Source organism: Carcharodon carcharias, chromosome 9 (assembly GCF_017639515.1).
Source record: "Carcharodon carcharias isolate sCarCar2 chromosome 9, sCarCar2.pri, whole genome shotgun sequence".
NCBI lineage: Eukaryota > Metazoa > Chordata > Chondrichthyes > Lamniformes > Lamnidae > Carcharodon > Carcharodon carcharias.
In genome coordinates this window covers 114,924,979-114,950,217 of record NC_054475.1, presented here as the reverse complement: position 1 = coordinate 114,950,217, position 25,239 = coordinate 114,924,979, and the positions used below count along the sequence as shown (strand labels likewise).

Below are 25,239 nucleotides of genomic sequence, written 5' to 3'. Positions count from 1 at the left end.
TTCAGCCCATCATGTTTGAGCCAGTTCTCCGAATGGCAATTTACCTACTGCCATTTCCTGCCTTCTCCCCGTAGTCCTACACATACTTTCTCTTAAGCTAATAATCCAATTCCCTCTTGACTACCTCAATTGAACTTTACTCTCAGGCAGTGCATTCCAGATCTGCTGCATGAAAAAGTATCTCATGTCTCCACTACTTCTAAAATATCCTCTAGTTCTCATTCCTTCCACCAGTGGAAACAGTTTCTCCCCATCTATTCTGTCCAGACCCCTCATGATTTTGAATACCTCTATCAAATCTCCTCGTAACCTTCGCTTCTCCAAGGAAAACAGTCCCAACTTCTCCAAACTAACTATGTAACTGAAATTCCTCACCCCCGGGACAATTCTCATGAATCTTTTCTGTACTCTCTCTAATGCCTTCACATCTTTTCTAAAGTGTGGTGCCCAAAGCCGTACAGAATTGAGGCTGAACCAGTGTTTTATACAAGTAAATATAACCTCCTTGTACTCTATGTTGTACTCCTTGGCTCTTGTATTCTATGCCCTTATTAATAAAACCTAGGTTATCTTATGCTTTATTAACCCATCCTGCCGAATTCAATGACCAATGCACAAATACGCCCAGGTCTCTCTGCTCCTGCACCCTTTTAGAATTGTACTCTTTATTTTATTGTTTCTCCACGTTCTTCCTACCAAAAGTGAATCACCTCATGCTTCTCTGCTTTTAATTTTGTCTGCCACTTGTCCTCCATTCCCCAAACTTGTCTATGTCCTTTTTAAAGTTCTACACTACACTCCTCACAGTTCACAATACTTCCAAGTATTGTTTCATCTGCAAATTTTGAAATTGTGTCCTGTACACTAAGATCTAAATCACTGATATATATTAGGAAGACCAAGGGTCCCAACACTGACCTATGGAAAACTCCACTACAAACCTTCCTCCAGCCCGAAAAATATCCATTAACTGCTACTCTCTGTTTCCTGTCACTCAGCCAATTTCACATCCATGTTGCTACTGTCCCGTTATTTCATGAGCCAAACCTTTACTCATAAATTTGTTACGTGGCACTGTGTAAAATACCTTTTGGAAGTCCATGTACATAACATCAACATTACCACTTTCATCAATCCTTCCTGTTACCTCTTCAAAAAACTCCAGCAAGTTGGTTAAACATGATTTGGCCTTAGCAAATCCACACTGGTTTTTCTTAATTAGCCCTCATTTACCCAAATGACTATTAATTTTGTCATGAATTATTTTTTCTAGAAGCTTCCACACTATTGAAGTTAAATGGACTGGTCTGTAGTTGCTGGTCTTATCTCTACATCTTTTTTAAACAAGGGTGTAATACTTGCAATTCTCTAGTCCTCTGGCATCACCCCTGGGTCTAAAGAAGACTGGAAAATTATGGCCAGTACCTCTGCAATTTCCATTCTCAGTTCCTTCAATATCTTTGGATGCACCTCATCCAGTCCTGGTCAGTACAGACAGCCTATCCAATACCTCTTCCTTATACAATGGCAGTGGACTACAGCTATGAACTGCCTGCGGGCATACTGATTTTTTTTTAAGGAAGACCTGTGTTTTTAAAGAAATACAAGCAAAGACTGATCAAAAGATGGTTGATAAGGTAAAGTGACCATTTTCTGGAGAATTCCTATGTGGATTATACTGACAGGACTCTCGGAGAGAAAATGGAATGTCGCACCTGAAGAGGTGTCAAGGCCTACTTCAAACAGAGATACTTGAAAGGAAGATATGGAAAATGCAAAAGACTGGACTTTTAATTTTCTGTGTTGCAAAGACAATGGAGGCTGATTCCCACATATCAGCAGCCATCCAAAAATTCATCTCCTGTTGATTTATATCTCAGAATGTGTAAAATGTTCTGAGATGAAAGAAAAATGGACTTTGGGTGTAAGACATACCTATTTCCCCACCCTGGAATACACAAGGAAAAATGTGTTAAAAAGCTAGCTGCAGACCAGTGTTGGTGAGTGACAGAAACAAGAAGAAACACCAGTCGTTTAGCCCTGCAGAGACAGGTGATTCGTCCTTCTCTCTCTCTTTTGCTTGAGGCAAAGTTTTAGCAGAAACCATAAGGAAACAGGATAGCCTCTTCAGCTACCCTGCAAAACCCGGGTTCCTCTAACTGAGGTAAGCCAACCAGTGTTTCCAACAAACTGTGAATCTGCCAAAGTCAGCTCAACTGAAATCACCCAACTTAACGGCCGCAATGTACTGCCATCTATGCCTCATGAACAAGCCAAGGACTGATTTGTATATATTTCTTAAACTTTTATTTGGACTCTTAACTTCCCATTTCTGATCTGTGTGTATGTATGTGTGTTTTGGTGTCACTTAATTATTTTTCCTCAGGTTTTAATAACTAATGAAGTTACTCTTTCTTTGACTCAAGAAAGCCTGATTAAATTGGCTCCTTCTAAACATTAAACACATTTGGACTGGGAAAATATATTCACGGGCGAAACATTTTTAAACTAACCTTGTTGCAACTGACCAAAGGGGTTGAACCAAGAGGGCAATCAGCTCATTCCACCTCACGCGCGATCATAACAAAATTGGAGTCCCGTCCCAATTGTAACAAATTGTGGATCTCATCTGGGAATTTAATAAATTGGGAACCTTGTCTGGGTCCGGTCGTAATACTTATCAATTCCAACTTTATAATTATGTCAACAAAAATCTCAGCGTGGTGACACCACCAAAACTAATTATAATTATACATTAAGAGTGCATCATAATGACTCATTTCAGTTTGTCAAAATGACTTCATCACCCCCACTTCAAGAGTTTCAATTTATAATTCCAACAAATTTCAATTTTACTGATCAGCCCAGCTTACAGCTGTGGTATACTGTAACCTGCCACATGGGAACTAAGCATCTCATCTCACTTCTCATTTTCTTCTCTTTTTCTTCAGAAGATAACAAACAAAGTAGAACATGGCTGCATAGAGCTTCTGGTGCCTTCCCAAGTTGCCAATTTTAACATGTCATCTAGATGATGAGTGATGTGGCCTACCTGAACTGAGGAATCACAACTACCACTTAAGAGGTGCGAACTTTCAAGCTGGGAGAAGGGTTGTCAGGGAGGGGGAGTGTTGAGATGGTAAGGGGGTTTGGGGGGAAGGCAAGTTACTGTACTATGAGCAGAAGATAGTAAAGGCATTTGTAGCATCACTACAGCTGTCCTGGACTGTAGTGCTTAGTACGACACTTTGGTGCACTCATCCACAGAGTACTAAACTGGGTTTCTTCAAAATAAACTCTGAACAGACAACTGATGCAATCATTTTAACATAAAACACAAGACCTCAATTAAAATTTGAGAGCTTCATATATTTTTTGCTTAATTCCCAAATTGAACAATGCAACTGAAGGTAATATAGAAGCCACAGAAGTACATCAAATATGAAAATCTGCGATTCCTTTAAAAGTAGATCATATAAGACCAATTTTTCTTTATTGGTTACAGAATCTGGGAGTGTAGCAGAATTAATGGCTGCCCACTTGAAGCAGAGTGTACCAAGTTTCTGGCTTCAGTCTATCAGAATGTCAGCAGATTGCAAGCACAATAGCATTTAGGTTTGGCAATTTGCTGAACATTTAAAACAAGAAAGATTTTAGGCATGAAGGATTGTTGGAGGCATTGGACCTCCTTGAATAAGGTTGTGATGCACATTATTCGGCCCATTATGGACCACAATTATAATCAGGATTATCTACAGCAGAACCACCCATTATAGGGTCTATAATACCAGTAATTGTTTCTCAGGAATAAATAGATTTAGGTTTCTCAAGGACTTAATCACACTGGTTATTGGCCTTTTTCTCTCTTAGTTATGTACAGTAGAATTTAATTAAAATACTTTTTGAAGAAAATATATTATACATTGTTTTTAGTTTCCAGCTCATTAAGTACTTCATTACAACAACTGTATTGAATATTCTTTCATTGTCACTGCATTGGAATGCTATTAGTAATCAATAGGACCAATAAGCATGAAAATATTGCTTTCCCAAAAGCATATCAATACACAATGTTAAAGTATGAAGCAGTATTACTTTCAGATTTTATATTACCTTTGCATTTTGTTGAACATGAAAGTATTTCGCAATATCTACAAATATTGCTAAGATTATAAATGAAGATGATTTAAATATATCATGAAAATAAAAAGCACGATTTAATTAGTCGGAGGTTCAAATTAATTTTTGTCACTCATGGAGACCATGGAATAATGTTCACTTTTATTACCAGATGAAAAATAAATGATAGTGAATCTGCGACCTGTTGTATACCTTGCTAGATGTTCTTGCTCAGCATGTAAATGAGGACCAAAGTGGTCAATAATACATACATTTATATAATGTCTTACCACATGCAATAGTTTCCCATCTTCTCCATTCTCACCTGCTACAGTAAGTGCAAGAAACCTATGGACTTCTTTGCCACTAGGATTGAAATAATGCAATCAGGTGCCTCTGTTGCTTTCCTCCCTGCACTAGCCCACCAGGCCAAACTTCCTCTAAACGTTTCCTACTGTTAACAGTTTTCTCCTTTCCAGTACCATTCCTCTCCACTGTAAAGCTATTATCATCAGCTTTCTCTTGAAAAAACAACTCTTGAACCCATCATCCTTGCAAATTAATGGCTATCTCCAACCTCCTTTTCCTCTCAACTCCTTGAATGTATTGTCACTGCCTAAACCCATTCCCAGCTTGTCTGGAACTCCACGTTTAGTCCCTACAGTTAGGTTTCCACCGCTGCCACATTGCCAGAGCAGCTCTCACCAAAGTTACAAATGGCAGCTTATCTGACTATGATGAAGGCAAACTATCCCTCCATGTCCTTTCACAGCCTTTGACATGGTTTACCATGCCATCCACCTACAACACCTCTCTGCTATCATCCAGCTGGTTAGGTCTGTATCAACCTGGCTCTGTTCTTATCTATTTAATTGTAGCCAGAGTATCACTTGCAATGGCTTCTCTTCCTGTTTCCACATCATTACCCCTAGTGTCTCCGAAGGATCTATCCTTAGTCCCTTCCTAGTTTTCATCTGCACACTGCTCCTCAGTGACATCATTTGAAAACAAAGAGTTAGTTTTTACGTACATGCTGACACTACTAGCTGTACCTCACCGCCACCCCTCTTCACTGTTGCTTATAAGGCTGCTTAACAGACATCCAGTAATGGATGAGCCAAAATTTCCTCAAATTAAATATTTTGGAAGCACAAAGCCATCGTCTTTGGTCACAGCTCCAAATTCCACTCTCTAGCTACTGACTCCATCCTTGTCCCATAAGTTAAAGCACTGTTCGCACCCTTGACGTCAAATCTGACCCCAAAATAAGCTTCCCATCATTTATCTGCACCATCACGGAGGCCTCCCATTTCCGCCATTGTAACATTACCCAACTCCACCTGAGCTTCAGCTTACCTGCTGCTGAAACCCACATTCATTCATCTGTTACCTTTAGGCTGACCATTCCAACACACTCCCGTCCAGGCTCCCATATTCTCCCCCCCATAAACTTGAGGCAATCTAAAACTTTATTGTGTTTACCAGTACTAAGTCCCAGTCACCTCTCACACCTACGCTCACTGACTTAGATTGGCTCCCAATCAAGCAATGCCTTAATTTAAAAATTATCTTTGTTACCAAATCGCTCCATGGCCTTGACACCTGTACCCCCCTCCACTGTTATTTCTGTAATCTCCCTCCACCCCACAACCCACTGAGATATCTGTGCTGTTATAAGTCTGGGCTCTTTAGCACTCCTGATTTTAATTGTTCCACCATCGGAAACAGTGTCTTCAGCAGCCTAGGCCCTAACCTCTCCATCTCTCTTCCCTTCTTCCTAACTTTCCTTAAAGCCTACCTCGTCGACCAAGCTTTTTGCCATCTATCCTAATGTTGCCTCATATGGTTCAGTGTCAAATTCTGTTTTTTAAACACTCTTCTGAAGTGCCTTGCTACATTATATTATGTTAAATGGTGCCATAAAATTTATAAGTGCTTGGCAAAATAAATTATTTCTGAAGTGGAATGACTGTATAAAATATATAAATAGGCCCTGAGTGAAAGGCTAACTTAAAGATGGGCTTTGAATCTTTGCAGAGGAAAATATTTTATTTTTATTGAGTTTGCCTTTACTAATCCTGTTAGTTCATTAAAATAAACCCTTTGTGATAAGTTAAAAAGATAAAGCCTTCATTCAAAGTAATAAAGTTAACATTTTATACATATATTAGAAAGATGTGAAATAAATTTGAAAGGGTGCAAAATGCTCTCTTGGTTTGTAGTACTCACCAGGAACATGGACCTGAAGTTTCTGAGATCAGTGAAGAAGTCATCAATACTGACAACTTTGGGATCAAAGACAAAGTATTCACCCAATCCTTTGTACAACTTCATCATATTTCCGTACATGTTGGAAAGTTTTTCATACTGTTCTCTTGCATGCTTGGCAAAGCTGTGAAGTTTGGTTAAGGAATTTATTGCAAAAGACATAACAGTCCATTGAAAAATAAAAAGACAGCTTTAGTTCTTGCAGCATCTCATGAATCATGTTATCTAGACAATTCCCATGGAAACAAAACAGTCCTGGCAATTTTACCTTTGCCATTAGTAGAAAATGAAGAGTATTTTTCTATTAAAACAATTCAATCTTTGTACTTTTATTCCATTCATAGCAACACGATGATTTTACACCTTTTTAACTAGCCGTGTTTCTTCTGGCTACTATGAACTCTGATTATTTGTACTTATTAACTTTTTTCAAAAATAAAAATAATTTATTTCATGTAAATGGTGTTCAGAAATTTAACAAAGTTATAGAAAAGGTGATTAGAAAGGTTAATAGGTAGAATGAAAGAAAACTGGCAAATAATCCCACAGAAGGCAATAAAAATATTTTCTGTGAACACGTTAGTATTAAAGCATAGGGCCACAAAGAGTTGAAGAGACACGGGTGGGGCATTGATGGAAGCATTAAATATGTCTACTACTTCAATTTTCAGAAGTAGAGGACATTGAAATAATAGAAGTACCAGCAGTAGGCACAGAATAAATAGTTGAGGATTTATTCATAGAGATGACCTTAAAGAGAATACTCAAATGTTCAACTCTCAATGCAGTTCTGGACATTAAAATGTTAAAAATGGTGACCAATGTCCAAGTTCTTGATTTTCTCTCTCAATTTTGGTATCAGTGACAAGTGGTGATTTAGAGAAGTCTGATTGTGAATATGTTTTGAATGAAACAGTTGGCTTGTTAGCATTCTGATCACAGAAATTTCAAGTTCAACCTTTGCGGAACCTTTCTTGTCTATGGGATTAACTTCCTTCAATTATAGTCTCCTTTTTATCATTGTGTAACAATGTCTTGGTGAATCTTTACTTTGGGAGAAGGGTAATGGAAGGCAAGTCATTTTAAATGCAGATTTTGGCATGCAATAAATTAACAGTCTGTACAGCTCAGACCCAAATTGTTTCCAACATAAAATCTACTCATCTGTGTTCTTTTAGCAGCATTACATCTCAGAAATTTCTCAAAGCACTTCATGTGAAATAAGACACTTTAAAATAAATTACTTTGCTGTTTGTACTTTGTGCACCAAAGAGATGGACAGTTAAATTCTGTTTTTTGGTGAGGCTGATCAAGGAAGGAATGCCGGCCAGGACACAAATAGAAATTCTTGATCTTCAAGACTTAAACACCTGAAGCTATGGAAACAGGCTGATAATGCTGTGTTTTTTTTTTAAATTCTTTCATGGGATGTAAGCATTGCCCATTTGTTGCCCATACCTAATTGCCCTTGAACCAAGTGGTTTACCGGGTCATTTCACGGTGTGGATAAGAGTCAAAACATTGCTGTGGATCTAGAGTCACATGTAGGCCAGAACAGGTAAGGATGGCAGATTTCCTTCCCTAAAGGACTTTAGTGAACCAGATGGGTTTTACAACAATCGATGATAGTCGCCATTACTGAGCCTAGCTTTCAATTCCAGATTTTTATTAATTGAATTTAAATTCCACTAATTGCCCATGGTGGGATTTGAATACCTGTAGCCAGAATATTAGCCTGGGTCTCTTGGATTACTTGTCCAGTGACATTACCACTATACCATCATCTCCCCCTTTCATGTCACATCTGAAGGAGGGCACCTCTGACATTGCAACACTCCTTTAATGATTACAAGACAGTGTCAGGCTAAATTACACAAATCTTGAAGTGTCATGAAGCACAACTTTCTGCCTCAGAAGAGCGCAAGATCTAATGAGTCAAGCCGACACGTCAATGTGTTTACAAGGTGGTAAAGCAGGAATTGGTGCAGGTCCCCAAATGTCTTTTCTATTCATTCCCGGAATGTGGAAGTTGCAAGAAATGTCAGCATTTATTGCCCACCCAAAGTTGATGGTGAGCTTCCTTCTCAGTGATAGTACTTCTACAATCTGTTGAATAGGGAGTTCTAGAACCTTTACCCAGCAACAGCAATATATGTCCAGGTCAAGTTGGACTTGAGGAAAACTAGGAAATCACAGCGTTCCCATGCATTTTCTAGCTATCCTTCAAGGTCCTGGAGTTTGTGGGTTTGGAAGTGCTGCGTTGAAAAAAAAATCCTCTGTCAATTCATCATTACCTACATCCATCCCAACTGCATGAACAATAACTTCTCCCACCCAGTTGCCTTGGACGTAAATAGGGACTGGGGTGGGTAAATGAGGGTTTGATAATTAATTCCTTTCAAACTGAAGTCATATACTTATGCCAATTATCCAACCCATGTAAAACAGCTGTTTTTAGTTTGAGTATTTACACTAGAATGGAAGTGTTTGGTTGCCATATGCACCCAGGACAATACATAGCTTGAAATGCAGAATCGCAAACATGGTCCAACAGAATCAAATACAATCTTGTTATTTTGTTTACTTTACCTGTGTGTGCACACTATCTCTGCATTTGCCCCCGAATATCATAGAATGGATACGGAACTTTGGAACATGATAAAATCTATTTTTTGCAATGAAAGCTTATGATTTCATCAAATAATAGAATTTGCAGAGTTTAAACAAATTCCTACAAGAGTTATAATATAATATAGAAAACAGAAAAGTGCGATTTATCATAATGTTGTCAACTTGTTTCTTTCTCCATTGTTTGCACACCATCCATTTAAAGAATGTCTTTGGGTAGAAGCAGTTTTACAATATGGTGGGGTTTCCAGGAAGTGGAGACTTGACACCTGTACATTGTTAGGTGGGATTCCACAACACAAGTGCCAACACAGAAATAACTCTGTACATGTATAATTGTTGGAAAGTTGCATTCAAAGAGTGTAGTGGGCCTATATGGACAGTCGAATGCTCAGATCTCATCTGTGCTTTAGATTGCTATGGATCAGTAGTCATCACAATGCGCATGACATGATTGGTCGGATTTTGGTTGTAGGGAGACAATGCACTGATGGACTGTGTGTCAAGGTATGTTTGACTGGATTTTATTTGTGGTGATTAGATCCTAATGGACATGGTTATCAGTGACTCTTATTCTTGGAGGCAGAAAAAGAGCGTGGGTGTCTGCACTTTGTTTTATGAACCAGCTGTGCAGTTCGAATAAGTTTTTTTGTTTTATGTGCCACTGACAGTTGAGAGTGTTTGCCAGGTTATTTCCACGCAAAGTAAATTCCATTATATACAACCATATGTATTATATATTCTGTGGGTTGCAAACCATGCGTAAAATCTATCAATTATGCTAATACAACTGAATGATGATATACAAATTTGTTTAGCTACAAAATTGTTTTTTTTTGATAAAAAGTGGAGGACTTGAAGACTGATTGTTACGATTTCAAACATTTCTGTAATTTCTGTTTCAAAAGTATCGTCCTGTTTATATTATGGGTTGGCTTCTATAACATCAGTGCAATGGGGAATAGCAGGCTTCTGGCTTTAAATTTTGACTGCTGACTTTCCATGATAGTTGGGTAAAATCTGTACAGACCAACAATCAGAAGGAATATATTATTAATAGCTTTCATCTCCTGACAAAAGCAGTGGCTTGTCCTTGCACAGGAACTGGAGGTTACAAAGAGAGTAACATTACCATTAAAATGGGTTGTTTTATTCAGCAGCTCAAAAATGCAAATGTGATATTTATATATTGGTTCCCTGATTTGCTGTAGTAGAAACTGTTGATTAATTTTACCAGGCAAGTTACTCCAATGGCCAACTACAGTGGTGGCACTCTGTCCCTCAATGGCTGGGGAAGGTCCAAACAGACTCAGCGATAGCAAACCGCTTGAGTGAGTTATCTGTAGTCATTAGGAGCAGTTCAGCTATGTTTGTTGGCTGGGACACCACTTAACGTTTAATGCTATCAGAATCATCACTTTGATTCCATTTGCAGTTTGCCACCTGCTTTAGAAGTTGCAAATTGCAAGAAAGCAAAGTATTTATACAGCACCTTTGCATATTGCTTGAAAAATCTAAAGTTGCTACACATACAATGAGTTATTTTGAAATATAGCGACTGTTGGGCTGCACAGTAAGGTTCAGCAAACAGGAATGAAATGAATCGTAGTAGCAGCAAACTTACTCCAGGGGTTTGCGCACATAATCCAACTTGACACTCCAAAGCAGTACTCAGGCAGAGCTGCACAAATGGAGGTGCCATCTTTCGGACTAGTAATGGGGCTTCCCCCACCACCTAACCATCATGTTGTGATTTACCAGCAGTGGCGGAGACATCAGGAGCCCCTTGTCCATGGTTCAATTGGGATTTTTAAGTGCCCAATTAGGGAGCACTTAAGGGCCTCCCTCCTGCTGTTGGCAAGGCTGAAGCTAAGTGTCTAGCCCACCAGGTAAAACCTGGCTGACGAGTAGCTGAGCAAGGGAGATGGGGTTGGGGGACCGGGGGGGTGGGGCGGGGAGATGTAGTGGGGGAGAATAGGTGTTCCTCCTTTTTGGGCCCCCTTTGCCTATTGAAAGCAGAATGGGCTCCATTGCTGAGTGCCTGCTTTGGTGACTGTTAAAGAAGTTGCCATCGCTGACAAAAGAGCTGCCGGCCAATCATTTGAGAGATGGGACTTCCTCCCTGCTGGGCACAAAGGCCCAATAGCCTTTAAATGGCTATCAGGAGAGCCAGCCAAGTGGAGGTGGGCTCACTCTTGAATTTTAAGTTGTGGAGGGCAGGGACACCATCCTCAGAATAAAATTCAGCCCTGTTTTTTATCTGAAGGTAGGCACCTCCCTGACATACTCAGAAAATGTATGCTCTAGTCCTCTGTTAGCTCATTATTAATGAGCTGCTAGTTTCGATGAATGGGTATGGAGGACTGCAAATTTGTTTGTATAGGACCCATATTTCGGGTAGAAAATGGTTGCAATGTTAACAAAAGGCTAGCAGTCGGATGGCTGCCCTCAATCTGTGCACATGTTTGGGTCACTACTAAATTTATCAGTTACATTTTTAGGTTTCCTTCGTGATCATCTAAAACATATTTTGAGTCGCATGTGTATCTTAGAAGCCTAATGCCAGTTGAAGGACTGCTCTGGAAAATTTGTTTGTGATGAACACAACAGGTGCAAGTGCCTGCCTAATCAGAATTCTTCAGCAACTCTTGGGGGCTGCCAACAAAAACTGTGTATGATTTTAAATTTGCAAAAATAAATTATCCTGGCGAACCATCCCCTGATTCCAGTCTTCACGTTCACCCTGCTCCTATTGCCTGCTCCAGCCCCCTCTCCCAGGACTTTGGGCCACTGTCAGTGAGGCAAGCAGTCCAATGTTCAGCTTCTTTGATCAGAGAGTAGCCTGCGCAGGTGCAACAAGCACTTTGTGCTTGTGCAAAAATGGTTGAGGCCGGAGGGTCAATTTTGCGCCAGCACTGGGTCCCCTGGGTTGAGAGCGGGTGCTGATTATGCAACACTGTCTGGGCCTGAAAACCAATCCAGACAAATTTTTACCTTAAGCGTGTTTAATGGAATTTGCAAAACTGATCACCCAATAGTTCATCTTTCTGGGTAAATAATAATATATGCACAGGCCCTGATAAGAAGGAACAAAGATTGAACAAAATTTGTAAAATGTTCATTACAAAATCATTTACTTGTTAATTACATTGGCTAGTACTTCTTTAACCTATTCACCCCATTCGTCCAGTTAATTATAAAAATTATTTCAGTTAATCAAATAATACATTAGGAACATGCATAAATCCTCATTACTAACATTTGTGGGTTTGTGCCAAAATTGGGAGAGCTCTCTCACAGATTGGTCAAGCAACAATCACACACGATCATACTTAGGGCTGAATTTTGCCATCGACAATCAGGGGGCGAGGCCCGCTCGTCGACGTGTAAAATGACGTGGGATGACGTCAGGTGGAACCTCCAACGTCCCATTTAAATTTTCAGGAAGGCGGACCCGCAGCAAAATCAGCTGCAGGCCACTGACAGGATCATTGAAACAATTAAAGGACCCACCCATCCAACCTTAAGGTTGGCGGGCAGGCCAGGAGCCCCGGCGGGCTTCAGAAAAAACATGAAACCTCATCCACTGGTGGGATGATGTTTCATGTGGGGATTTTAAAAGTTCAATACAGTTTTAATGTAATTTATGAACATGTCCCATCTCATTGGGGGACATGTTAAGGATTTTGTTTTTCTATTTTTAATATTTTTAAAACTGTCAGCGATTTCCCTGAGGCAGCACTTAGCCTCAGGGAGATGTGCGTTCTTTCGTGTGCATGCGTGAAAGAGCGCACTCTTGCTTTTGGGGAATTCCCCCCCCCAACACAGGAAGCATATAGCGCTTCCCAGTGGACGTCACGCTGGTCAGGCATTAATTGGCCCACCCACGTAAAATGGCGGTGCGGTCAGCTTCTCCGGTGGGGATAAGTTCCCCGCCCGCCGGAGATTGGGTCAGGCCCGCCTGCCTGGTAGGCAGGAAATTCTGCCCTTACAGAATCATACCATGCAATGTCCTAGACACCATCACCATCCTTGTGTCACAGGCAGGACAGACCCAGCAGAGGTGGTGGCACATTGGTGTACAGTATGGAGGGAGTTGGCCTAGGAGGCCTCAACATTGACTCCTCACCCCATGAATCTCATGGCATCAGGTCAAGCATGGGCAAGGAAACCTCGTAAGATCATAAGAAATAGGAAAGGAGTAGGCCATTTGGCCCATCAAACTTGCTCTATCATCCGATAAGATCATGGCTGATCTGATTGTGACCTTAACACCATTTTTCTGTCTGTGCTCCCATAACCCTCAACTCCCTTGTCAATCAAAAAATCTATATAACTTGTCGTTGAATATATTCAATTACCCAGCTTCCAATGAGTCTTAAGACCTTCCAAGGCAAGAAATTCCTCCTCATTTCGGTCTTAGTTAAAAACAAAAATTAAAAATATGCCCCCCACAAGAAGAAACATCTCCCAGCAACCACCCTATTAAACCACATCAGAATCTTAAATGGTTCAATAAGATCGCATCTTATTTTTCTCAACTCCAATAAGTACAGGCTCAACCTGCTCAACCTTTCCCCATCTGAGAAATCAGTCTAAAGAAACTTCTCTGAAAGCAGGTATATCCCTCCTTAAGTAAGGAGACCAATAACTATGCACAGTACTCCAAATGTGGCCTCACCAACGCCTTGTATAGTTGTAGCAGGGCTTCCCTACTTTTATACTCCATTCCTCTTGCAATAAAGGCTAGTATTCCACCTGCCTTCCTAATAACTTGCTGTACCTGCATGCTAAGTTTTTGTGATTCATGTGCAAGGACACCCAGATCCCTCTGTGCTGCAGCATTTTGCAGTATCTCTCCAGTTAAATAATATTCTACTTTTCCATTCTTCGTGCCAAAATGGACAACTGGCCTGTATTTCTTGCTTTCTGTCTCCTTTCCTTCCTTGAACAGTGCTGTTACATTTGCCGTTTTCCAATATGCTGGGAGCTTTCCAGGATCTAGGAAATTTTTGAATACTACAAGCAATACATCCACACTCTCTGCAGCCACTTTCTTTAGACCCTAGGATGCAGGCCTTCAGGTCCAGGGGACTTGTCAACCATTAGTCCCATTAGTTTTCCTAGTACTGTTTTTCTAGTGATCATGATTGTCATAAGTTCCTCTCTCCCGTAGGCTTCTTGATTTCCTACTATTCTTGAAAATTTTTCCCTTTTTATATACTTGCAGGAACTCTTAATGTCTCTTTTTCACCTCTAGTTAGCTTTCTCTCATACTCTAATTTCTCCTTCTTCATTTTTTTAGTCATTCTTTGCTGGTTTCTAAAATTTGTCCAATCTTCTGACTTACCACTAATATTTGCAGTGTTGTACACATTTCTTTCAATCTGATATTATCTCAACTTCCTTAGTTAGCCACGGAGGGTGCATCCTTTTCACAATCTTTATCTACAATGGAAAATATCTTTGTTGAGAGTAATGAAATATCTCAAATGTCTACCATTCTTCTCAACAATTTTACCTTTTAACCTAGTTTCCTATTCCACTCTGTCTTCCTACTCTTGTGATTGTTTTTATTTAAGCTTGACACTATCAGGCCCATGTTTGTCACCCTCAAACTGAATGCAAAATTCTATCATATTATGATCCCTGTTGCTGAGAGGCTCCTTTATTATGAGGTCATTTATTAATCCTATCTCATTACACATTACCAAGTCTAAAACAGCCTGCTCCCTGGTTGGCTCAAGAACTTATTGCTCTAAGAAATTGTCCAGAGTACACTCTATGAACGCATCTTTGGGTCCACCTTTGCCAACTTAAGTCATCTAATCTAATTGAATTATTAACATCACCCGTGATTATTGCAGTACCTTCCTTGCAAACTGTTATTATTCATGTAAACGCTGTCCTACAGTGTAGCTACTGTCAGAGGGCCTATGAACTACTCCCACAAGTGGCTTCTTTCCTTTGTTATTTATCTCCACCCACATTGATTCTACATTTTGCTCTTCTAAGCTAAGTTTAACTCTCACTACTGTACTGATCTCAGCCTCATTCCTTTCCTCCTGTCCTTTCAAAATGTCACTATTCAGGTCCCAGCCTTGGTCACCTTGCAACCACGTCTCTGCAACGGCTATCAGCTCAAACTTATTTCTATTTGTGCTACCAATTCATCCATTTTCTAATAAACGCTGCATGCATTCAGAAACAGAGCCTTTAATTCTGTCCTTTTGTTGTTCTTCCACACTTTGACCTTATCTGCTGGAGCACTCTTATGTTTGTACTGTCTCACAGGGCCTTCTCCTAACACATAGTCTCATTCTCCCTTATATATTTTTCTCTCCTTTAATATTTAAATTCTATTGTTTCACGTGTCTTTGAAGCTGTATTTTCCTCACAATATAAAAACTTTCATGTTGCTACTATTTATTGTTACTATTAACCTTTGGGGAAAATAAACACATTCCTTAGCCTTGCTTATCTGGTTGGTTGTAAACAGACTAAAATCCATTTGAAATCCAAATCTCCCTTCATTTTTTTAAAATGCAAATTCCCTTCACACCTTACATGCTACGCTAGCATCCATGTTTACTCATTAGCATACCAAGAACCTAGCTTCTTTTGATGAGTTAAAGCTTACAGTCTACTTGACTCCAAATGTAATTAAATCACACAGGCAGACCCAACTATACTTAGCCCCATAAAACTACTTCACAATAAACCAGAAAAACATTATGAAAATTTTTATACTTTCATGACACCTCCATCCTCATGAGAAAATTAACCATCATAGTTTAAAAAGGCTTTATTTTCTTAACCCACCTGACACTGCCTACTTAATTTATATACCCACACTATTACATTACCAGATGCATTCATTAGTATATACAAATCCTTGGTATCAACAAAAGTCTAGTGTCCAGGTTTTAAATGTCCAATTTCCCTTTGAGCATTAAACTCTCAACAATGCATCTGCAATTAAATTTTCTCATCCAGCCACATGTATAATCTGTGGATGAAATGGTTGCAATACTAAACTCCATTTGAACAGCCTTGCATTTCGGTCCTGAAATCTGTCCAGATATTTTAAAGGATTGTGATCTGTATAAACAATTGTTTCTGACAAATCGTTGGGAACATAAACCTCGGAATGCTGCAATGCTAACACCAGAGACAGAGTCGTCTTTTTTATTGTTGAACATTTTCTATATCCTATCAGTTTCTCAATACCAGTTTCAACTTCTTGCAACAGTATAGTCCCAATGCCTATATCACTCATGTCAATGGCCAACTTAAATTGCTTGACATAACTGGGTATTGCTAAAACTGGTGTCATGGTCAATGCAGTTATTAAACTGTCAAATGCCTTCTGACACTCCAGTATCCATTGAAACTTTCTTTTCTTTTTTAATAGTTCAGTCAGTGGAGCAACCACGCTGCTAAAATTTGGTACAAATCTCCGGTAAAATCCACTCATGCTCAGAAATCTCAAAACTTCTTGTTTTGTTGTAGCCTCGGGGAAATCCACGATAGCTTTGACTTTCACATCTCTCGGAGCCACCTTACTATGTCCAATGGTATGGCCTAGATATGTAGGCCACTTCTAGCCAAGTTCATCACCAAATTAGCTTCTTGTAGTTGATTAGATAATTCTTCCAGATGTTGTAAATGCTTCTCGCATGCTTGCCTGAAAACTATAAAGTCATCAATATAAACATCACAATTGCTCAGTCCTGCAATTACTCTGTCAGTCTTTGAAATGTTGCAGGTGCATTTTTCATACCAAATGGCATGACTTTAAACTGATATAGTCCATCTGGCATCACAAAAGCTGATATCTCCTTTGTGCACTCTGATAATGGTACTTGCCAATATCCTCTCAGCAGGTCAATCTTTGTGATAAACCTTGTCCCACTTTCTCAATACAATTTTCCAAGCATGGTTTGGATATGAATCTGCTTTTGTCACTACATTCGCCTTTCGATAGTCCACACACAGTCTTGGTGTTCCATCTGGTTTCGGTACCATCATAATAGGTGAACTCCAGTTACTGCAACTAGACTCAAATATGTCATTTTGAAGCAAGAACTCAATTTCTTTCTGTACTTGTGATAACATTGCTGGACTTAACCTATAAGGATGTTGCTTTATTGAAGATGAATCTTCCACACTCACGTCATGTGAATTGGAAAAATATGGGGAGATAAGGAAGAGCCAGCATGGATTTCGAAAGGGGAAATCATGTTTAACTAACTTGCTGGAGTTTTTTTGAAGGGGTAACAGAAAAAGGTCAATGAGGGTAGTGCTGTTGATGTGGTGTACATGGATTTTCAAAAGGTATTTAATATAGTTCCACATAACAGACTTGTGAGAAAAGTTATTGCTTATGGAATAAAAGGAACAGAAACAACATGGATATAAAACTGGCTGAAAAATAGGAAGCAGAGAGTAATGGTCAATGGATTTTTTCAGGCTGGACGAAGGTGTGTAGTGGAGTTCCCTAGGGGTCGGTATTGGGACCCTTTCTTTTCCTGATATATATTAACAATCTAGATTTTGGTGTACAGGGGATAATTTCAAAGTTTGTGGATAATGCGAAGCTTGGGAGTGTTGTAAACTGCAAGGAGGACAGTGTAGAACTTCAAAAGGACATAGACAAATTGGTAGAGTGGGCAGGTAGGTGGCAGATGAAGTTCAATGTGGAGAAGTGTAAGGTGATGCATTTTGGTAGGAAGAGCATTGACAGACTGTATGAAATAAGGGGTAAAATTCTGAAGGGGGTGCAGGAGCAGAAAGACCTGGGTGCATATGTGCATAAATCATTGAAGTTGGCAGGACAGGTGGAGAGAGCAGTTAATAAAGCATATAGTATCCTGGGCTCTATTAATAGGGGCATAGAGTACAAGAGCAAGGAGATAATGCTGAATTCATATAATACACTTGTTAGGCATCAGCTGGAGTATTGTGTACAGTACTGGGCACCACATTATAGGAAGGATGTGAACACATTGGAGTGCAGAAGAGATTTACTGGAATGGTTCCAGGGATGAGATATCAGTTCAGTTCTGTTACACTGGAGAGGGTGGGACTGTCCTCCTTGGGAAGAAGGAGGCTAAGAGGAGATTTGATAGAGATGTTCAAAATCATGAGGGGGCTGGATAGAGTAGATAGGGGGGAACTGTTCCTTCTCGTGAAAGGATCAAGAACAAGAGGGTACAGATTTAAAGTGGTTTGCAAAAGAAGCATACGTGATGTGAGGAGAAACGTTTTCACACAACGAGTGGTTCAGGTCTGGAATGCACTGCCTGGAAGTGAGGTGGAAGCAGATTTAGTTGAGGCATGCAAAAGGGCGTTAGATGATTACTTGAACAGAAATAATGTGCAGGGGTTTGGGGAAAAAGCAGGGCAATGGCACTAGGTCTTAATGCTCATTTGGAGAGCAGACAGGATGGGCTGAATGTGCTCCTTTTGTGCCATTAAAATTTGGTGATTCTGCGATGTGTAGCTAATTCTGTCCACCCCAGCTTATTCCCACAAATAGCTTTGTGTCATCGCATTAGCTTCTACAAATCATTTTGATGGTTGTCTGGAAGGTAACTCAATATTACATTTAAATTTTCAAGTACCACCTCATTACCCACTTTGATTAGAGGAAAATCAATTTCAGAATCCTTCATTTCTACCTCTTTCTCCTTATCTACCACCACTAATATCTCCTTTTGGTCTTCTTCCCTGTGAAAGTACTTTTAAAGTATATTTACATGACCCACCTTCTAGGATTTATTAAATAATTTATTTTGTTCAGTTTGTTTTCAATTCTGTAAGGCCCACTAAACCTTGCCTTTAATAAGTTACTCAGTATTGGTAACAAAACTAACACCTTTCCCCCAACAACAAAACTACGAGTTGTGGCTCTCCTATCTGCCTTCACTTTCACCACTTGCTGTGATATATTTAAGTGTTCTCTAGTTAAATTGCATGCTCTGTTCAATCTTTCCCTGAAGTTTAATATATAACCCAGGAGAATAGTTTCCGAATTTTGCCCCACCAATTTCTCATGAATCAATTTCAGTGGTCCCCTTACCTCATGACCATAAACTAATTCAAAAGGATTAAATCCAGTTGATGCATTAGGAGCATCCCTAATATCAAATGACAAGAATAGAATTCCCCTACCAAATCTGTGGATAGTCCTGACTATACACCCTCATCATGGTTTTTAAAGTTTGATGCCATCTTTCTAAAGCCCCTTGTGATTCAGGATGGTAAACTGTTGACTGGATGGTAAATTGTTTTATCCCCAAACTGTTCATTACTTCCTTAAACAGCTATGACATGAAATTTGAACCCTGATCTGATTGTATTTCAATTGGTAAACCATGTCTTGTAAAAACTCCTCCACAATCCTCTTTGTTGTACTATTTCTCAAAGGTATTGCTTCAGGAAAACTTGTAGACACATCCATTATTGTCAGCAAATACTGATTTCCACTTTTAGTCTTAGGGAGGGGTCCTACACAATCAATCATGACCCTAGTAAAAGGTTCCTCAGTGCTTCAATTGGAAATAAAAGTGCTGGCATAATCACTGATTGTGGTTTCCCCATCACCTAACATGTGTGACATGTTCTACAGAAGTTGACTATATCTCTATGCAATCTAAGCCAATAAAAATGTTTTTGTCTGGGTCTTTCTAATTCCCAAATATCCCCCTATTGGAATTTCATGAGCTATTCTCAGCATCTTATTTCTATATCCAGATGATATAATAATCAGATGCACTTCCATCCATTTCTCGTCTGCTGAATTTTGATACAATCACTACTTTCTCATTAACATTGATCTTAAGGTAATAACATTCTGGGATACATTCTCCCTCTGTTTTTGAGTAAGCTGTCTGATATAACAGTTTTATTCGTGGATCAACTGCCTTGAGATAAATACTTCAGCTGCATTCTCTTCTTTCTTCCTGAACAATCTTATCAAAGATTGTATCAGCTAACTGAACTTCAACACCTTTTCCCTACTTTTTAACTTCCTCTTCTTCTTGTTTCAACCTATGAGCTTATGATCTCATCACCACACAATCTGGAAACAATCCAGGATGCTCTTTCTGCAACATTTCTGTTGAAAACAATGCTATAGACTGCTCAACCACATCACCCACATCTGTGACCCAGCTATATCATTACCTAAAATAAATTGAACTCCTGCAATGGGCAATTTTTCCACTACTCGAACAATTGCCTCACCTACCCTTTAAATTTACCTTCCACAATGGAACAGATTTAGCATCTCCATGAACCCAACTTATCACCTGTTCCTACGATACTCCCTCTGAACGAATATCGCTATCCTATAACATTAAGGATTAACTAGCCCCTGTGTCTCTTCAAATTTTAATATCTTTATCTGTTCCATCCTGTACACATGGAAAGACTTCCCCTTCACACAGAAAATTTTTAAACATTTTTGCAACCAGCTCCTCAGAACTCCCTTGGGTTAATATCCCCACTTCTTTACCTATCACTGATTCTTCCTGTACATAAGCCACTGTGTTTTCCTGTGCCTGGACCTCAGAACCCACAATACTTTTACTTCCAGCACTTTTCTGCATCCCAATAATTCCACCAGATTTTCCCTGTAATTTCCAACATATTGACTACTTGTGCCCAACTTTATTACAAAGAAAACACCTTAATTTTCGATTGTCATTTCTACCCTCAGTATCTTCCTTTTTAGTCTGAGAAAAAACTTGGGAATTTCCACCTAGTCCTTCTCTTCCTTGGCTACCTATCTTCCTTTAACTTTCCCACTTTCTATCCTTCTCTAATTTAAAAGGATGACAAAAAAGTTTAGATCCATGAATTAACTCATAATCATCAGCTATCTCTGCTGCTTTTATTATCATTTTAATCCTCTGTTCCTCCGCATGAGTTCTCACTACTGAAGGAATTGAAACTTTAAATTCTTCCAAAAGAATTACTTCTCTAAGCTATATTGTCTCTACCTTTACTGCCTGTATCCATCGGTCAAAATTATTTTGTTTTAATCGCTCAAACTCAATAAATTTGCCCAGGCTCTTTCCTTATATTCTTAAACTTCTGCCTGTATGCCTCAGGAACCAAGGCCTGAATTTTCCCATCGGCGATTTGGGGGTGGGGCCCACTCGCCAACGAGAAAATGACGCGGGATGACGTCAGGAGGAATCCCCGACGTCATCTTGGTCCATTTAAATATTGAGGAAGCGGGCGGACAGCGAAATCAGCTGTCCACCCACCAACCTGTCAATGGCCAACTAAGGCCTTTGGATAATTAAGGTAGTTAAAGTCCCTGCCCATCCAACCTTAAGGCTGGCGGGCAGGCCAGGAGCCCCAGCGGGCAATAGAAAAAACATAAAACCTCATCCACTGACGGGATGAGATTTCATGTTCGCTTTAAAAATGTTTAATAAATTTTATGTGTTATTTATTAACATGTCCCACCTCATGTGACATTATCATGTTAATAATGGTTGTATTTTTCTATTTTTTAAGTTTGTAAAACTTTTACTGATCTCCCTGAGGCAGCACTTAGTCTCAGGAAGCAGTGAGCTCTTTCGCACGCATGTGAGAAAGAGCGCACTTTGACAGATGAGGAATCCCTTCCCCCACCCCGCACAGGAAGCGCATAGCGCTTCCCATCGGGCAGGCCATTGGGCAGGCCTTAAAACAGTGGCGGGGCCCGCTTCGGTGGTGGAGTTCGGTTGCCCGCCTGCCGCTGAGCTGGTGGGACCCACCCGCCATCCTAGGGCAAAATTCTGCCCCAACTCTTATGCGCTCAAAATTGCCTTTTTTTTTACTGCATCATAATCTACCAACACTTCTGCTGAAAGTGAAGCATAAACCTCATGAGCTCTAATTACTAACCTAGACTGTAAAAGTTTTCTTGTGGCCATTTCAGCTGTTTACCTATCTTCTCAAATGAAATAAAGAACGCCTCTACATCTCTTTCTTCAAACTTCGAAAGAGCTTGCACAAATTTAAACATCTCCCCACTGGGTTTTAGGTTGAAGGTTTTTTCATCATCAGAACCTTCCTCAGCATCTGAGGTCTCTCTTTTAAAGTTCAGCTTTTTCAGCTGGTACTCCCTTTCTCTTTCCTTCTCCCTCTCCTCCATTGCTAACTTATTCTTCTGGAGGTCAAGTTTGGCATTTCCATTTCTCTTTCAAATACTCTCTCTTTTTCTCTTTCTTTCTCTTTCTGCCCTTTTTTAATGCTGTAACTAGTTTAAGTCTTTTTATATCCTTCGCTTGATCAAATTCAAGCTTCTTCACATGTAACTGAAGTCTCACTACCTCCAGCTGTGACTCCGTAGCATCAGGTATCACTTCCAACTTTAAATGCTGTGCTATCACTTCAATTATGTCTGCATTCTTTGCCCCTACAAGTATTCTCAACTGCAACCTATCCGCCAACTCTGTTAACTTACCCTCAGATACTTTTTGTAACCCAATCAGAGCTATATTTTATACTTCCAAAAATGTTTTAGCCATGGATACAGCCATTTTTGCAGTCTCACCACTTTAACATCCCTCACACCAACTCCTGAATTCAACGTGCTTCTTGTACTTTCAACCTTAAGATTCACCAACTCCAAACCAATCAAGCAATTTGAAATATTCCACAAAGAGCCCCCAATCTGTTATGATGTGACAGATGATGTGTGCCAGGTAGGCCAAATCCAAGAGGGAATTTTGGTCACACTGTCACAACTGTTTTGCAATTTGTATATATTCCGAGATGATTGTACTGAATTCAGAAGCAATAAGTCTTCAAAGACTTTTAGATATGTAAAAAAATTAAGATACTTATTAACAAAATAAAAGATGTCAATCAAATACATAAGACTTCAGATTACTGCTTTAATAATTCCTAAAATTCCTAATTAACCTGACTCCCAGTTCCATCGCCTTTAAGGCAATAGTCCAAAAAAAATTTAGATTTTAAACAGATCCAGGAAATTAACACAATACCCTGGACAGTGGAATTCCAAATGGTTTTTCTCCAGCTTCACTTTTGGTAGACAGCAAGTTTATGGACAAATGCTGGAGGCTTCATCAAGGCTACACACTTCTATTAGATCTCACAGCACCTTCTCCTGACACATAGCTTCATTTTTCCTTATATATGTTTCTCTCTTTTAATATATAAATTTTATTGTTTCGTATGTCTTTGAAACTGTATCTTCCTCACGATATAAAAACTTTCATGTTGCTATTATTTGTTGTCAGTGACCTTTGGGAAAATAAACACATTCCTTAACCTTGCTTATCTGGCTGTCTGTAAACAGACAAAAATACATTTGAAATCCAAATCTCCCTTCATCTATCTAAAAATGCAAATTTCTATCACACCTTACATGCTTAGCCAGTATCCATGTTTACTCATTAGCATATCAAGCACCTAGCTTCTCTTGATGAGTTAAAGCTTGCAGTCTACTTGACTCCAAATGTAATTAAAGCACACACAGACAGACCCAACTATACTTAGCCCCATAAACCTATTTCACAGTAAACTAGAAAGATATTATGAAAATTATTATACTTTCATGACAACTGCTCTGTCCCTTCCTGTCACACTCTGATTATCATTACCCACAACACTACTCTGCTCTGTTGCCTTGCCTTTTTTCTTTAAGTTACCAAATCTCCCGAACATGATTTACCTTCTCCCCTCCCTCACCCTAGTTAAATGGCTCATCAGTGCCCCATGAATTGAAACCCACTTCTCTGCACTGATCTTTGAGCCATGCATTCAACTATCTATCTTATTCATCCTATGCCAATTTACTTGTGGCTCGTTCGTAATCCAGAGATTACCACCTTTGCGGTTCTGCTTTTTAGTTTAGCCCTTAGCTTCTCATAATCTGCAAGCAGAACTTCTTTATAGTCCTATCCATGTTGTTCCCACCCATGTGGACCACGACAACTAGATCCTTCCCCTCACACTGTAAGTCCCTCTCCAGCCTGAGCAGCTGTCTCAAACCTTGGTACCAGGCAGGCAACATAGCTTTTAAGACTGACACTGTCAGCTGCAGAGGAGAGTGTCTATCCCCTTAAACTTATGCTGTCCCCTACTATAACTACATTCCTTTTAAGTATCCAACTTTGAATGGCTTCCTGCATCACAGTGCCAAATTCAGTTCCCTGCTCTCGCCCACATAAGCAAGAAGCTCGAACCCTATTGAACAATTGCAAGGGCTGAGGCTTCTCCACTTCTACCTTCTCAATCCCTACACCTGCCCCACTCGCAGTGATACCAACCTGTCCCTGACCATGTACCAAATCTGAAGGGCTTGGCTAAGGGTTCTGACTGCCTCCTGAAACAAATTTTCTCATTCTTTGAGGCATCACAGTGACTGAAGCTTGGATTCCAGCCCATCAACTCAGAGCTGAAGTTCCTGGAGCTACTGACATTTATTGCAGATGTGGCTGTCATGGATCACACTGTTGTTCGCCAAATCCTACGTGTTACAACTGCAACACATTACCTGCCCTGAAAATCCTATTATGTTTTAGTTAACTAATTAGATATTTTTAATTTCCCAATTCCTAATTTGAACAAATACCATAATTTAGGGAGAGAAAATAAATAAGTATTCACCAATCACTGACCTTCTTTCCTGTCACGACACAGTTAGATTTTCTTTAGAATGTAAGTGGTCAGCACTGAACCCACAGACTCACCCCTAGCTCTTTAATATATTGCCTCTGTCTCACTGCTCGCTCTCAGACTCACTCTTTAAACTCTCGCTGCTGTCTCACTGCTCGCTCAGGGACTTGCTTTTGAAACTCTTGCCAATGTCTCATTGTTCCTTCTCAGCTCAGTCTTCAAACTCTCGCTGCTGTCTCACTGCTCCCTCTCAGACTTGCTCTTTAAACTCTTGCTGCTGTCTCATTGCTCCCTTTTCAAACCCTCGCCACTGCCTCCTCTCAGGTTCCTCCTGAGGTCCACTGCAACACAGATGCCAATTTTCAGACAATTCCATTCGTTCTACTTCAGAGTAACAGTACCAGTAACTGTACTGAAAACTTGTGCTCCAGAACTCTCCACACTCCTACAAAGCTGTTCCAGTACAGCTACAACACTGGCATCTCCCAACAATGTGGAAAATTGTGCAGGTATGTCCTATCCACAAAAAGCAGGACAAATCTAATCCTTTCAATTACTGCCAAATCAGCCTCC

General features: G+C 39.8%; 1 protein-coding gene across 6 annotated transcripts in view; it reads right to left on the bottom strand.

The window, feature by feature from the left end:
* The window catches only part of diaph2 (diaphanous-related formin 2), an 865,163-nt gene that overhangs the window by 184,631 nt on the left and 655,293 nt on the right, over nt 1-25,239 (bottom strand). For all 6 annotated transcript variants that reach the window (XM_041195327.1, XM_041195330.1, XM_041195331.1 and 3 more), the window contains one exon: nt 6,349-6,513. In XM_041195327.1, the coding sequence (XP_041051261.1) occupies nt 6,349-6,513 (165 nt within the window). The remainder of the gene's footprint in view (nt 1-6,348; nt 6,514-25,239) is intronic.